The sequence below is a fragment of the Puma concolor genome, chromosome F2 (genome assembly GCF_028749965.1).
Source record: "Puma concolor isolate L17-30 chromosome F2, mPumCon1.1.hap2, whole genome shotgun sequence".
In the NCBI taxonomy this organism is placed as follows: domain Eukaryota; kingdom Metazoa; phylum Chordata; class Mammalia; order Carnivora; family Felidae; genus Puma; species Puma concolor.
The window spans coordinates 83,742,775-83,760,048 of NC_141684.1; the positions used below are offsets into that span (position 1 = coordinate 83,742,775).

At 41.0% G+C, this 17,274-nt stretch overlaps 1 protein-coding gene across 1 annotated transcript in view; it reads right to left on the minus strand.

The window, feature by feature from the left end:
- SPIDR (scaffold protein involved in DNA repair) overlaps positions 1-17,274 on the minus strand; it is a 504,871-nt gene that overhangs the window by 328,165 nt on the left and 159,432 nt on the right. The window contains exon 6 of the mRNA XM_086694922.1: positions 1,839-2,083. Within this exon, the coding sequence (XP_086551048.1) occupies positions 1,839-2,083 (245 nt within the window). The remainder of the gene's footprint in view (positions 1-1,838; positions 2,084-17,274) is intronic.

Genomic DNA, 17,274 nt, shown 5'->3' on the forward strand with positions numbered 1-17,274 from the left:
TTAACTTCAAAAACAAGGACATTCAAATCCCTCCAACTGTCTTCCTTTCCTGTTCTTTCCAGAGACTATTAAACCACCACCATTTTCTTTTGAGGCTTTAACACACCCACTCTGGGCATAAGACCTTCTGAGTTATTTTGTGTTATAAACATAACATAATATATATGGTGAATAAGTATCAATAAACTCACCATGTTACATCCATCCCAGTAGACTCTGTCACATCCTTATGCTCCTCCCTCTACTCCTATGCTTAAGACAGGACTCTCCTCCCCAGCCTTCCCTCCCCTACTTCCTTTTCCTAGACACTGACAGAGCAATTATTTCCAACCACTCTGTCTCTACTGGGTCCTCCCCATTATTTTCTAAATAGGCCTCACCTTTCATCTGATGTCTCTTTGGACCCAAGATCCCTTTCAAGCCACTAGCAGCTAATCTCCACATTTGACCTCTCACCTCAATTCCCCATCCTAGAAGTCACAGCACTGTCCCCACTCCTATGCCATTGGGTTCTCAATATGCATCACATCCTCTGCCTCATTATTTAAACATTTCCTAAACATATCCAAAACCTGTGCTTTTCATTGCCACGTTTACTCCTTCTACCGAAACTCCTTTTTCCTTGAATCTCTCTACTAAGTTTACTTTTGTGGCACTGCTTCCCACAAGTTCTCACTTTCATTGAAATTTTACTTTCATTGTTTTGTTCTAATTTATTTTTTTTTTTTAATTTTTTTTTTTAACGTTTATTTATTTTTGGGACAGAGAGAGACAGAGCATGAACGGGGGAGGGGCAGAGAGAGAGGGAGACACAGAATCGGAAACAGGCTCCAGGCTCTGAGCCATCAGCCCAGAGCCTGACGTGGGACTCGAACTCACGGACCGCGAGATCGTGACCTGGCTGAAGTCGGACGCTTAACCGACTGCGCCACCCAGGCGCCCCGTGTTTTGTTCTAATTTAAAACACAAAGAGACCATGTATTACACACGGTTGGTATATGGCTCTCATAAGGCACATCCTGAGCCCCTTTCCATGCCCTGCTCCACCCACTATGGCCTGGCCTTTGTGGTTCTCCATACACATACCAGTTGGTTTCTTATCTGCATCTTTGCTCTCTTGTACATCTTTGCATTTGCAAGTGTTCCTTTGGATAATCTCTGTAACTGTACTTGTAAAAGTAATTTGAATATATTTATTTCTGTTTTCCTCTTTATAACTTTTTCAAAAACAGAAATAGTCATTTACTTGTCTTAATTGTCTAAGTATCTGGAACACTGATGCTCAATAAAATTTGATAAACTCTAACAACCCATCCCACTAAGGAAAGTAGTCATGTAAGCTGTTAGGACTGAAACAGTAAATGCTTGACTTAGATAAACAGTTCCTTAACTCATCTCCAGAAATTAGAACTTCTATAATTGCTTACTGAACTTAGAGTTCTATTCTGCCAATTTTCCTCTCCAAGTAAACAAGTTAAGTATTTTTAAGTTAACCTTTTAGGTATTTGGATTTTTAAAAATTTTATTTATTTATTTTGAGAGAAAGAGGGAGACAGCGAGAGAGCAAGAGAGGGAGAGGGAGAGAGAGAGAGAGAGAGAGAGAGAGAGAGAGCGAGCAGGGGAGGGGCAGAGAGAGAAGGGAAGAGAGAGAGAATCCCAAACAGGCTCTGCACTACCAGCACGGAGCCCGATGCAGGGATCAAGCCCATGAACCAAGACCTCAGCTGAAACCAAGAGCTGGACCTTAACCAACCAAGCTACCCAAGTGCCCCAGGGATTAGATTTTTAAAGAAATATAACAACTTTCTAAACAAGTATTTAAAGAGATGTAATTTAACCTTAGAAGCTTCATCTTTGCTGATGGTCCTGGAGTCCTGGGAAACGTCTGCTTCTGGGGCATGTACAAAATGGTCTCTGCAGATTTCACCTTCCGCCTTATTGGTCTCTCCATCACCTCTCTAACATCAGTTCCAAAATCCATGTGGTTTTTGGGAGAGGATTCTGAATCAATGAACAAGGCATTCTCTGAGTCATCTTCCTTTTCACTATCTGATGAGTATTCCAAAATTTCTGTAGAACTTCTCTGAAAAAAAATTAACAGAAATGCAATTACATTTGGAGAAGTCTTTATTCAAGTCCATATTTACATACACCTGTTATTCCATTCTCTTCTGTTTATATTCATTGATATAACTTTGTAAATACAGTTATTTGTAGGTTAAACTTTTATTTTGACATGAGTTCCAAAGTAAAAAAAGCCATATACACAAAGACAAGAGAGTGTTAAGCCAGTTGTAAGCCAGATATTATCTCATAAAATCCACCAAATTCAGTGCAAGTATTTCAATCTTCCTTTGGTAAACTAAAAGAAATGTGCCCCATATACAGTGAGTCTCAAAAACTGAACTAGTAAATGGCTGATGATAGTCACTGTAATCTAACATCTACTGGAATAAAGTATTTTTTGGATTTTGAAATTTAATATGAGATAAATAATGCTATTTGTAACAAACCAAATACAAAGAAAATTGCCTCTTCAGGTGTAAGCTTACCAAAGGACTCTCCAAGGATAAAGACAAAAACTTGACTTTTCCAGCACAATTCCATTATAATATTTTCAAGAGATGAGTTTGAAATGGCTAATAACAACTGTACTTTTTAAGAATATGAGTTATTGCCACTTTTTCCTACCATTTCCTAAAATGTTTTTTATTTTCTCCTACTCAGAATTCTAATTACATTTTTTTTTGAAAACTGGATTATAAAAAAAAAAAAATGCTTTTGCAGTGTCTCCCCACCCCTCCCCACCCCCCGCCAAAAGAAAGGAAAACTGGATTAAAAAATAGTAGATCGGATCACATCGCCAATCCTGGAGAGAATCAAAACTTTTTCTATGATGACTTCTGTCTTTGCCTAGACACACACTAAAATATTTAAGTGTGGTATGTATTTTATTTTCCCAGTACTTGGTTGTACAGGTCAGTCCTGTTTTGTTCTAATGATAGCAATAATTTATCCTTTGACATTCTAATTTTCCAGTGTATTAGTAACATTTTCTAATGGAATACTCATACAATATTTTAAATTTCTTAAATGTAAACAGTACATTCAGTTGAAATGGATCTTCTGTACCTGGTCAGTTTGTAGTGTAGGCATTGGATCCCTCATGAGGAGCCCTATTTTGACAGATCAACAAGGACTGTGTCCCTAGCACTATAGGAGACACTTGGCTAAAGGGAGTGAAGAGAATACAAGTACATGGGGGTTACTATCGATGGTTACAAGTGCATGCATGTGTGAGTGTGCAGGGTGGCACTAGAATGTTCATCATTTGCTAATCTATGTAAAACAAAAAGTTTATTACATTTGGCCTTTTATGAAGATTTTACCTAAATCCTTATTTAACAGCTTAAAAAGGATATCATTCATCCATACACCTCCAAAAACCTGCCTGGGTAGTCACCTGTTCCTAGATACATTTAAAATAAGAGAAGTAGGAAGAGAGGGAAGATGGCGGCGTAAGAGGACGCTGGGCTCACCGCGCGTCCTGCTGATCACTTAGATTCCACCTACACCTGCCTAAATAACCCAGAAAACCGCCAGAGGATTAGCAGAACAGAGTCCCCGGAGCCAGGCATAGATGAGAGACCCACGGAAGAGGGTAGGAAGGGCGGCGAGGCGGTGCGCGCTCCACGGACTGGCGGGAGGGAGCCAGGGCGAGGGGCGGCTCGCCGGCCAAGCAGAGCCCCCGAGTCTGGCTTGCAAAAAGCGGAGGGGCCTGACGGACTGTGTTCCGACAGCAAGCGCGACTTAGCGTCTGGGAGGTCATAAGTTAACAGCTCTGCTCAGAAAGTGGGAAGGCTGGAGGACAAAGAGAAGGAGAGCTGCTGAGCCCCCTGACGACAGAGCTCAGTTTGGTGGGGAACAAAGGCGCTCGCCAGCGCCATCTCCCCCGCCCATCCCCCAGCCAAAATCCCAAAGAGAACCAGTTCCTGCCAGGGAATTTGCTCGCTCCTCGCAAACACCCAACTCTGCACTTCTGCGTAGCCAAACATCCGGCAGCGGATCTGACTCCCTCCTGCTGCCACAGGGCCCCTCCTGAAGTGGATCACCTAAGGAGAAGCAAGCTAAGCCTGCCCCTCCTGCCCCCGTGCACCTTGCCTACCCACCCCAGCTAAGACGCCAGATCCCCAGCATCACAAGCCTGGCAGTGTGCAAGTAGCCCAGACAGGCCACCCCACCCCACAGTGAATCCCGCCCCTAGGAGAGGGGAAGAGAAGGCACGCACCAGTCTGACTGTGGACACAGCGGTGGGCTGGGGGCAGACATCAGGTCTGACTGCGGCTCCGCCCACCAACTCCAGTTATACACCACAGCACAGGGGAAGTGCCCTGCAGGTCCTCACCACGCCAGGGACTATCCAAAATGACCAAGCGGAAGAATTCCCCTCAGAAGAATCTCCAGGAAATAACAACAGCTAATGAGCTGATCAAAAAGGATTTAAATAATATAACAGAAAGTGAATTTAGAATAATAGTCATAAAATTAATCGCTGGGCTTGAAAACAGTATAGAGGACAGCAGAGAATCTCTTGCTACAGAGATCAAGGGACTAAGGAACAGTCACGAGGAGCTGAAAAACGCTTTAAACGAAATGCATAACAAAATGGAAACCACCACGGCTCGGATTGAAGAGGCAGAGGAAAGAATAGGTGAACTAGAAGATAAAGTTATGGAAAAAGAGGAAGCTGAGAGAAAGAGAGACAAAAAAATCCAGGAGTATGAGGGGAAAATTAGAGAACTAAGTGATACACTAAAAAGAAATAATATACGCATAATTGGTATCCCAGAGGAGGAAGAGAGAGGGAAAGGTGCTGAAGGGGTACTTGAAGAAATAATAGCTGAGAACTTTCCTGAACTGGGGAAGGAAAAAGGCATTGAAATCCAAGAGGCACAGAGAACTCCCTTCAGACGTAACTTGAATCGATCTTCTGCACGACATATCATAGTGAAACTGGCAAAATACAAGGATAAAGAGAAAATTCTGAAAGCAGCAAGGGGTAAACGTGCCCTCACATATAAAGGGAGACCTATAAGACTCGTGACTGATCTCTCTTTTGAAACTTGGCAGGCCAGAAAGAATTGGCACGAGATTTTCAGTGTGCTAGACAGAAAAAATATGCAGCCGAGAATCCTTTATCCAGCAAGTCTGTCATTTAGAATAGAAGGAGAGATAAAGGTCTTCCCAAACAAACAAAAACTGAAGGAATTTGTCACCACTAAACCAGCCCTACAAGAGATCCTAAGGGGGACCCTGTGAGACAAAGTACCAGAGACATCACTACAGGCATAAAACATACAGACATCACAATGACTCTAAACCCATATCTTTCTATAATAACACTGAATGTAAATGGATTAAATGCGCCAACCAAAAGACATAGGGTATCAGAATGGATAAAAAAACAAGACCCATCTATTTGCTGTCTACAAGAGACTCATTTTAGACCTGAGGACACCTTTAGATTGAGAGTGAGGGGATGGAGAACTATTTATCATGCTACTGGAAGCCAAAAGAAAGCTGGAGTAGCCATACTTCTATCAGACAAACTAGACTTTAAATTAAAGGCTGGGGGCGCCTGGGTGGCGCAGTCGGTTAAGCGTCCGATTTCAGCCAGGTCACGATCTCGCGGTCCGTGAGTTCGAGCCCCGCGTCGGGCTCTGGGCTGATGGCTCGGAGCCTGGAGCCTGTTTCCGATTCTGTGTCTCCCTCTCTCTCTGCCCCTCCCCCGTTCATGCTCTGTCTCTCTCTGTCCCAAAAATAAATAAAAAACGTTGAAAAAAAAAAAATTAAAAAAAAAAAAATTAAAGGCTGTAACAAGAGATGAAGAAGGACATTATATAATAGTGACAGGGTCTATCCATCAGGAAGAGCTAACAATTATAAATGTCTATGCGCCGTGGGGCGCCTGGGTGGCGCAGTCGGTTAAGCGTCTGACTTCAGCCAGGTCACGATCTCGCGGTCCGTGAGTTCGAGCCCCGCGTCAGGCTCTGGGCTGATGGCTCAGAGCCTGGAGCCTGTTTCCGATTCTGTGTCTCCCTCTCTCTCTGCCCCTCCCCCGTTCATGCTCTGTCTCTCTCTGTCGCAAAAATAAATAAACGTTGAAAAAAAAATTTTTTTAAATAAATGTCTATGCGCCGAATACCGTAGCGCCCAAATATATAAAACAATTACTCATAAACATAAGCAACCTTATTGATAAGAATGTGATAATTGCAGGGGACTTTAACACCCCACTTACAGAAATGGATAGATCATCTAGACACACGGTCAATAAAGAAACAAGGGCCCTGAATGAGACATTGGATCAGATGGACTTGACAGATATATTTAGAACTCTGCATCCCAAAGCAACAGAAATATACTTTCTTCTCGAGTGCACATGGAACATTCTCCAAGATAGATCATATACTGGGTCACAAAACAGCCCTTCGTAAGTTTACAAGAATTGAAATTATACCATGCATACTTTCAGACCACAATGCTATGAAGCTTGAAATCAACCACAGAAAAAAGTCTGGAAAACCTCCAAAAGCATGGAGCTTAAAGAACACCCTACTAACGAATGAGTGGGTCAACCAGGCAATTAGAGAAGAAATTAAAAAATATATGGAAACAAACGAAAATGAAAATACAACAATCCAAACGCTTTGGGACGCAGCGAAGGCAGTCCTGAGAGGAAACTACATTGCAATCCAGGCCTATCTCAAGAAACAAGAAAAATCCCAAATACAAAATCTAACAGCACACCTAAAGGAAATAGAAGCAGAACAGCAAAGGCAGCCTAAACACAGCAGAAGAAGAGAAATAATAAAGATCAGAGCAGAAATAAACAATATAGAATCTAAAAAAACTGTAGAGCAGATCAACGAAACCAAGAGTTGGTTTTTTGAAAAAATAAACAAAATTGACAAACCTCTAGCCAGGCTTCTCAAAAAGAAAAGGGAGATGACCCAAATAGATAAAATCATGAATGAAAATGGAATTATTACAACCAATCCCTCAGAGATACAAACAATTATCAGGGAATACTATGAAAAATTATATGCCAACAAATTGGACAACCTGGAAGAAATGGACAAATTCCTGAACACCCACACTCTTCCAAAACTCAATCAGGAGGAAATAGAAAGCTTGAACAGACCCATAACCAGCGAAGAAATTGAATCGGTTATCAAAAATCTCCCAACAAATAAGAGTCCAGGACCAGATGGCTTCCCAGGGGAGTTCTACCAGACGTTTAAAGCAGAGATAATACCTATCCTTCTCAAGCTATTCCAAGAAATAGAAAGGGAAGGAAAACTTCCAGACTCATTCTATGAAGCCAGTATTACTTTGATTCCTAAACCAGACAGAGACCCAGTAAAAAAAGAGAACTACAGGCCAATATCCCTGATGAATATGGATGCAAAAATTCTCAATAAGATACTAGCAAATCGAATTCAACGGCATATAAAAAGAATTATTCACCATGATCAAGTGGGATTCATTCCTGGGATGCAGGGCTGGTTCAACATTTGCAAATCAATCAACGTGATACATCACATTAACAAAAAAAAAGAGAAAAACCATATGATCCTGTCAATCGATGCAGAAAAGGCCTTTGACAAAATCCAGCACCCTTTCTTAATAAAAACCCTTGAGAAAGTCGGGATAGAAGGAACATACTTAAAGATCATAAAAGCCATTTATGAAAAGCCCACAGCTAACATCATCCTCAACGGGGAAAAACTGAGAGCTTTTTCCCTGAGATCAGGAACACGACAGGGATGCCCACTCTCACCGCTGTTGTTTAACATAGTGTTGGAAGTTCTAGCATCAGCAATCAGACAACAAAAGGAAATCAAAGGCATCCAAATTGGCAAAGATGAAGTCAAGCTTTCGCTTTTTGCAGATGACATGATATTATACATGGAAAATCCGATAGACTACACCAAAAGTCTGCTAGAACTGATACGTGAATTCAGCAAGGTTGCAGGATACAAAATCAATGTACAGAAATCAGTTGCATTCTTATACACTGACAATGAAGCAACAGAAAGACAAATAAAGAAACTGATCCCATTCACAATTGCACCAAGAAGCATAAAATACCTAGGGATAAATCTAACCAAAGATGTAAAGGATCTGTATGCTGAAAACTATAGAAAGCTTATGAAGGTAATTGAAGAAGATTTAAAGAAATGGAAAGACATTCCCTGCTCATGGATTGGAAGAATAAATATTGTCAAAATGTCAATACTACCCAAATCTATCTACACATTCAATGCAATCCCAATCAAAATTGCACCAGCATTCTTCTCGAAGCTAGAACAAGCAATCCTAAAATTCATATGGAACCACAAAAGGCCCCGAATAGCCAAAGTAATTTTGAAGAAGAAGACCAAAGCAGGAGGCATCACAATCCCAGACTTTAGCCTCTACTACAAAGCTGTCATCATCAAGACAGCATGGTATTGGCACAAAAACAGACACAGAGACCAATGGAATAGAATAGAAACCCCAGAACTAGACCCACAAACGTATGGCCAACTCATCTTTGACAAAGCAGGAAAGAACATCCAATGGAAAAAAGACAGTCTCTTTAACAAATGGTGCTGGGAGAACTGGACAGCAACATGCAGAAGGTTGAAACTAGACCACTTTCTCACACCATTCACAAAAATAAACTCAAAATGGATAAAGGACCTGAATGTGAGACAGGAAACCATCAAAACCTTAGAGGAGAAAGCAGGAAAAGACCTCTCTGACCTCAGCCGTAGCAATCTCTTACTCGACACATCCCCAAAGGCAAGGGAATTAAAAGCAAAAGTGAATTACTGGGAGCTTATGAAGATACAAAGCTTCTGCACAGCAAAGGAAACAACCAACACAACTAAAAGGCAACCAACGCAATGGGAAAAGATATTTGCAAATGACATATCGGACAAAGGGCTAGTATCCAAAATCTATAAAGAGCTCACCAAACTCCACACCCGAAAAGCAAATAACCCAGTGAAGAAATGGGCAGAAAACATGAATAGACACTTCTCTAAAGAAGACATCCGGATGGCCAACAGGCACATGAAAAGATGTTCAGCGTCGCTCCTTATCAGGGAAATACAAATCAAAACCACACTCAGGTATCACCTCACGCCAGTCAGAGTGGCCAAAATGAACAAATCAGGAGACTATAGATGCTGGAGAGGATGTGGAGAAACGGGAACCCTCTTGCACTGTTGGTGGGAATGCAAATTGGTGCAGCCGCTCTGGAAAGCAGTGTGGAGGTTCCTCAGAAAATTAAAAATAGACCTACCCTATGACCCAGCAATAGCACTGCTAGGAATTTATCCAAGGGACACAGGAGTACTGATGCATAGGGGCACTTGTACCCCAATGTTCATAGCAGCTCTCTCAACAATAGCCAAATTATGGAAAGAGCCTAAATGTCCATCAACTGATGAATGGATAAAGAAATTGTGGTTTATATACACAATGGAATACTACGTGGCAATGAGAAAAAATGAAATATGGCCTTTTGTAGCAACGTGGATGGAACTGGAGAGTGTGATGCTAAGTGAAATAAGCTATACAGAGAAAGACAGATACCATATGGTTTCACTCTTATGTGGATCCTGAGAAACTTAACAGGAACCCATGGGGGAGGAGAAGAAAAAAAAAAAAAAAGAGGTTAGAGTGGGAGACAGCCAAAGCATAAGAGACTGTTGAGAACTGAGAACAAACTAAGGGTTGATGGGGGGTGGGAGGGAGGAGAGGGTGGGTGATGGGTATTGAGGAGGGCACCTTTTGGGATGAGCACTGGGTGTTGTATGGAAACCAATTTCACAATAAATTTCATATATAAATAAAAAAAAAAAAGAAAAAAAAATAAAATAAGAGAAGTAAATGAAAAAAACTTCTCAAACATAGAGCTTAGTTCCACTATCCTTTTCACAATCTCAGTTGCATGCTTAAATTACTGCAGGTAGCTGATAACCCATTAATAAGCACTAGTCACATGTTTTCCCAACAACACAAATTCTGAATATATATTAACAGTAGGCTACAAAAAAGAACCAAAGCAGTTTAGACTGAAAATTAAGTTGCTTTACACTAAAACTTTGCATACATTACTTGAGAACTCGAAACTCAATTCATCTTTTTGCTATGAAAAGTCTTTTAGTACCCTCAAGTTTTACACTTCATCCTAGAGCAGGGTTTCTCAACCTCAGCACTACTGCCATTTTGGGCTGGATAATGTGTGGGGGGCTCTTTTTTCCCCTGTAGAGCTGGTTAGCAGCATCCCTAGCCTCTACCCACTAGATGAGAGCAGCACGGTCCCACCAGTCATAACTATCAAAAATGTCTCGAGACATCACCAATGTCCCCTGGGGGACAAAATCACCCCCAATTATGAACCACTATCCTAGAAAAATGTCAGCCAATAACCAACCATATTTGGTCTGTGCTGGAGACTCACATGCAGAAGTGAAGGCAACACGGCGATTCACGGGGAGGGAGGGTCAAAATGAAATGAAATAGTACCCCCTTCTCTGTGGGGAAACATTCCAAGACCCTCAGTGGATGCCTGAAACCATGGATAGTACCGAATGGTACAGAGACTATACTTTTTCACATACACGCATACCAGTAATAAAGCTTAATTTATAAATTAGGCACAATAAGAGATCAATAACAGTAACCAGTAGTAAAATACAATTATAATATATTATAATAAGATTTATGTGAATGTGGTCTTTCTCTCAAACTCTTACTGTACTGTACTCACCTTTCTTCTTATGATGATGTGAGATGATAAAATGACTACTTACCGAGGTGAAGTGAGGTAAATGATGTTGGCCTGTGAATGTAGCATTAGGCTACTAATGACCTTCTGATGATAAGGCAGAAAGAGTATCCTCTGCTTTCAGACTGTGGTTGACCATGGGTGATCAACCATGGAAAATAAAACCACAGACAAGAGGGACTACTATAGGTATAAAACAATGTGCTAGAAGTATTGCAACCAAAGTACTGCTCAGGCTCCATGGGGAACATGTAAGAGTAACAAAAAATCCAGGGAGGGCACAGGGAGAAGGGAAGAAGAGCCACCACCTAAAGCTGAATGCTAAGTGTAAGTTAATCAGGCAGAGAGAAGAGCAAGCATGTTCCAGGGAAAAGGAACAGGAGGAGCACTAATAGGAGGCCAGAGAGAACACAGCACATGCAGGAAAACCTACAAGCAGCAGTAAGAGAAAAGGTTGCACGAGAACCGTGCAAACCATAGCAGGGCATCTGGCTTTAATCTGAGGCCGTGAGGGAACCACTGGCAGTTTCCACAAGGACTAACAAAATCAGATGTTAATATGGAGTGATTATCCAAACCACATTCTGAATAACAGACTCTAATATGGGAGAGGGAAGGTACTAAAGCCTGCCAGTGGGAAAGCAGCTAGCTAGAGGGTCTTCATAATCAAAGCAGAAAGCAGAGGATGTGAGTGGGAGTAAGAACAGGAGAGGTGCACTTGAAAGAAAAATGAGGGCAGAGATGTAACTATACTTGAGGATTCTTACACGTGAAAAATCAAAGTGAAGGCAGACTCAAAGAAGACCCCAAGCATGTGTTTGGGCAACAAAAAAAATGTGCTCACCCAGAAAGGGATTTGAGGAAATAATCTGGAGAGGGGTAGCTGCTAATATAATTTGGTTTTGATATGTTAAGGTTGTGATGTCTATGGAATAGCTGAGGTAAAATTGACCAATAGGCAGTTGTCTTTACGGGTCTGGAGTTTTAATAAAGTCATGTGGGATTCAAGAATCATCAAAATAGAAACTGAATGAAAGTATGTGAGTTGGAAAAGACTGTCGCTGGAAATTCTGTAAAAGTGAGAAGAGAAGGTCCAGGCTGGAACTGTGGGAATGTTATCAACATTTAAGCTGAATTCAGATGAAAAGAGACAGAAAAGGGTTTGGGATTTGAGAAAAAAGTGATTGCACAGATATAAGAAACCTATGGGACCTTGGAAATTGTGTGCTATGAAGAATAAATAGGGAAAAATGGTCCAGTCACTTTGGAAGACCGTTGGAGATTTCTTACTAAATATATTCTTACCATACAACCCCACAATCACACTCCTTGGTATTTATCCACAGGAGCTGTAAACTTATGTCCATGTAAACACCTGCACACAGATATCTAGAGCAATTAATTACTCATAACTGCCAAAATATGGAAGCAACTAAGATGTACTTCAGTAAGTGAATGAATAAACTGTGGTACATTCACATAATGAAATATTAGCACTGTAGGTAAGTAAGCTATCAACCCATGAAAAAACACAGAAGAACATTAAATGCATATGACTAAGCAAAAAGAAGCCAACCAAAAAATGTTATATAGTGTATGATTCCAACTATATTACATTCTGGAAAAAACAAAACTATGGAGACTACAAAAAGATCATTGGTTGCCAGTGGTTATGGGCAGGGGCAGATGAATAGGCAGAGCAAAGAGTAATCTTAGACAATGAAAATACTCTGTATGATATTATAATGATGGATATATGTCATTATGCATTTGTCCAAACCCACAGAATGGACAACACCAAGAGTAAACTTTAACGTAAACTATGGACTTTAAGTGATTATGATGCATCAATGCAGGTTCAACAACTGTAACAAATGTACCATTCCAGTAAGCAATGTTGATAATGGGGGAGGCTATAAACGTGTCAGGGCAAGTGAGTGGTAAAGTCCATGCATTCAGACTTGTTTCTATTCCCAACCCCACTAATGAAATGCTCTAACAAATTAAGTTTTGACAACATCTTCATGTACTGAAAGTAATTCAATACACTAAGTGTTAATTCTTTTTTGGCCTACTACTTTAATAATCACTATTCTAAAATTGTTTGGTAACCAAACAGTGCTAATTAAATACGATAGAGGAAGAGTCAGTTGGTTCAAGTGAACCAAGAGGCCAAATTTCTTGCCAGTAAGGATAGTGGTGCTACTAACTGAAATAGAGAACACGTTCAGGAACAAAGAAAGGGAAAAGAAAATATTATTTCCAAGACAGGGAGTTTTAAATGATCACAGAACTAGCACAGAGCTGGGGCGACTGAGTGGCGCAGTCGGTTAAGCGCCCGACTTCAGCCAGGTCACGATCTCGCGGTCCGTGAGTTCGAGCCCCGCGTCAGGCTCTGGGCTGATGGCTCGGAGCCTGGAGCTTGTTTCCGATTCTGTGTCTCCCTCTCTCTCTCCCCCGTTCATGCTCTGTCTCTCTCTGTCCCAAAAATAAAATAAACGTTGAAAAAAAAAAAAAAAAAAGAACTAGCACAGAGAGAGCCATCTGGCAGGAGGCTGAAATGCAGCTGCTTAGCAAAAAAGTCACTGGAGAAGAAATGATCCAAGACTCTGATCTTTAAAATACCTGTGTTGTGGACGTGGGTGAGAACAAACCAGCCACAGCATTCATCCTCCTGAGCTCCTTGAACATGAAGGTATATATTTATGTGACTGTAGCCTCATCATAGAGGCAACCTCCCTCAGGTTGCATGATAGGGACCACAATGACTCCATGACTTCCATTACTTTCAGGGATTCTTTATTTTGATATTCTTTAATACTGTACAGCCAAATGAAGAGAAAAAAGACCCCATTGTTTCTCTCCTTTAAAATCTGCCAGTTATTTGGTTATGCAAGCAACATTTGGGCAACAGGAAGAGTTGGGATAAAATAAGAAGCATGTACACATACTTAGGTAAACTGATTTAAAGAATAGTAATAAAAAAAATCCTACAATTTTCTAAATAGGTGGATATTCCACAATCACTGTCTTTTTCCTTTAAAAATATAAATTTTAAGTAACTATAATAAATTTTAAATTTAAAACAATGCTCTCTGCAATTCATCTGATAACCTTGAAGCCAACTTAATCCTATCTACAAATTTCTTCATGGAATGCTCAGGAAAGATTCTTGTTAGTGATATCCCTGAATAATTAAAGAACTACCCCTGAACTGAAGTGTCCCAATTTCTTGATTTGATGTAAATCAAATCTAAATCTAAATGCATGTCTACATGAGTAGGGTCCTCTTAGATAAAAATTGTGTCTACTAACAAAATCAAAAAGCAGAAGATAAGCAGATTAAGTAGTGCCTCCGTGGTAAATTTACAATGACAAATGAAACAAATCAGCCAGGTAAAAAAACACTGCTCTCTAAAATTTAAAAATTAAAGCTTTTACTTCTGAACTCACCAAAAGCAACAGCACAATACTGGTAATAAATAACTACTTCTTTATTTTTAAATGACACCTTTATAGCTACTTACTCAGCTGGTAAAATAAAGAAAAGGCAATAGGAACTAAACTAAAATCACTCTTTCAGATAACCAACTATAAGTCTAAACGGCTCACCTGACTCATATTTCATGCAAAACAAAAGTCCCAAGCCCTTGTTTTCACAGCCCAGGTGAGAAGGTGTCCATGAGAGGAAGGGAGGCAGGCTGGGAGTGGGGGTCATGGAAGACCCCTCGTATACCTGCAGGTGAGGGGGCAGGTGCTGGCTGCACCCTGACTCGCAGGGCCAGGCGTGTTCCCCATGCCACATCCTGTAGTCATGGTTTCTGCTGAGGACTCTCACTCAATTACTGACCAGGTCCAGGCCTGCCCTTGTAAGATCTCATGAGATCACCAAGAGCCAGGCTATACTAAAGTCACCATGTTTAGCCTGGGTTCAGACTCCCTTTCTTAAAGCCCACTACAAATGAGAACAGTCAATGGCATTTTAAAGAAAGAACAAAAGAATTCTAAGACCCTGACTGCCTAGAAGCTTTTACATCTAATAATAACCGTGAAATGTTTTTTTAAAATGTTTATTTATTTATTTTTGAGAAATAGATAGAGGGAGAGCACAAGCAGAGGAGGGGCAGAGAGAGAGGGAGAGAGAGAATCCCAAGCAGGATCTGCACTTGCAGCAGAAAGCGAGATGCGGGGCTCAATCCCACAAACTGGATGATGATCTGAGGTGAAATCAAGAGTCGGACACTTAACTCACTGAGCCACCTAGGTGCCCCTAACCACTAAATGTTGTTATGAAAGGTGGACAGTGAGGGCAACAGCAAAAATGCCACAGAAAATAAGCCACGGCAGCTGTGGCAAATAAAATCACAAAAACTAAGACAGCTCTTAAAAATTAAAGGGAATGAAAGACGACTGGTGGCTAATAAACCAACAAAATTAGTTAGCAAATGCTTTCATTTCCACTCCCAAGACTAAAATGGGATTCATTCATTTAACAAATTAATTGAGTGCCTCCTGTGTATCATTCTGGGTACAATGGATATAATGGGTGGGGGGGAGGGCACCAAAATTTGTATCCAAGTGGTCTTTAAATTTCAATGCAATCACACACACACACACACACAGACACACAGACACACACACACACACACACACACACACACACACACACACACACACACACACACACACACACACACACCTGAATTGGGCTCTTCTCTGGCTATTAATCAAGAACTTCTCAGCTGTGTGGAAAAGGATAGCAAAACCACCAAAAATGGATTGATTATATATATATCAGACTCCCAGCTAATAGAATTTTATTTTCTATTGGGATTAAAAATCAATGAACACAGTACAATTCTAGACAAGAAGGTCTTAAACTACTGATAGGAGATATACTTTCGCCACTTGCTTGATATATTTGTGATTGAAACTTTATCCATGAAAACTGGAGCCAGCTAGTGAGGAAAAACAAGACCTATAGGTTTTCTCACACACTGAAGAAAAAAAACAAATCCTTTCTGAGGTAAACAGGTTTAACAAGCTACACCCATGGTCACGCCTCTGTAAACCACTTGGCTTGCCTTCCTCAAATATGTTTCCAACCTCAAATTCCAGCCCGATGAGAACAACAGAACTCAAGTCCTATCACCTTGGTTCACAAAAGCACCATTCCAGCTCATCTTAAGGTCCAAAGAGTCTGCTCTTAGGAACCCAAAGAGAAACAGAAACAGCAGGGCAAAGGTGCACTTTAAGAGAAAGGGAGACAGAGAGAAATTACAATGCTCTAGAAGGAACCTGCTGGGTCAGTCACAGTTCACCAAGCAGCAGCTCTGAGCATAGGCCAAAGGGCAGAAATCCGCAGACAAGTGGAGACCTGCTCAGAACAAGGCCGCCGTAACCCGGCTACCGTGATTACAGAGGACAAGAGAAGCACCTCCTTCTCCAAGGAAGACAGCGTATAACTGTGGAAAGTGGAAATGGTCTGTGACACAACCTATTCGGCCATTCTCTGTTTTAAAATATGTTCAGAGACAGACACAGCGTGAGTCTTTCTGCAACACTGCCGTCCAGCACACCCGGGCAGTGGCAGCATACCTTGTTCCTGGTCTGCTGGAGGCTGAAGGGTCTTCAAAACTGATCCTCAAAACCGGGGGCTCAAAATTAAGAGAAGCCCAAATCACAGCACGTTCTAAAAAGTAATCTGTTCATTTATGCGAATGGAACCAGAGGCAGGACACACGGGTCGTTTCTGGTTAGAAGCGAGGCTCTGTTTTTATTCAAGATAAAGAATTGAAATCTTAGACAATGGTGGACTGGGGAGGGAAAAAAAGGGAAGAGATTCAGAGGGGCCTAGAGAAGGCAGAAAGCTTTAACAGAAACAAGCCAGGTAAGTGTCCTGAGAGAACAAAGGCCATAAACAAAAGCAAAAACAGTACAATTGCAAGGACACAGCCCTATACAGTGGACCAGGATATGCACCTCCAAACACAAGTTCCATGAGATGTTAATAGGTATCAAATCAGTTTGAATAAACTAGGCTGGATAAAATTGAATTGCTGTAAGATTTCTCAAGAGCTTTTAAGCATTGTGAACTCTAAGAGGGGGCTGTAATATGCACTGTTTCCTAAACATATCTGACTACTGTTTGCCCAGTTTTTCCCCGAGCATTTTGTGAAACTGAAAATTTTAAACACTTTTTATACTTTAATCATTTTAATGGAAATACCTCAGAAATGAGTTTTCCATAACTTATTCTACTTCTATCAATACAGTTTAATATTTTCTCGACAACTCACAATTATTCTTGTGGATAACCATTATTTTAGACTGTGAAGTAATGTGCTTCTGCATATGCCAGATGGGTTTCCTTCCCTCTGTCTACAGGCTTTTGGCTGGCCTCAACCCTACCTGGCCCAAGTCTGCTC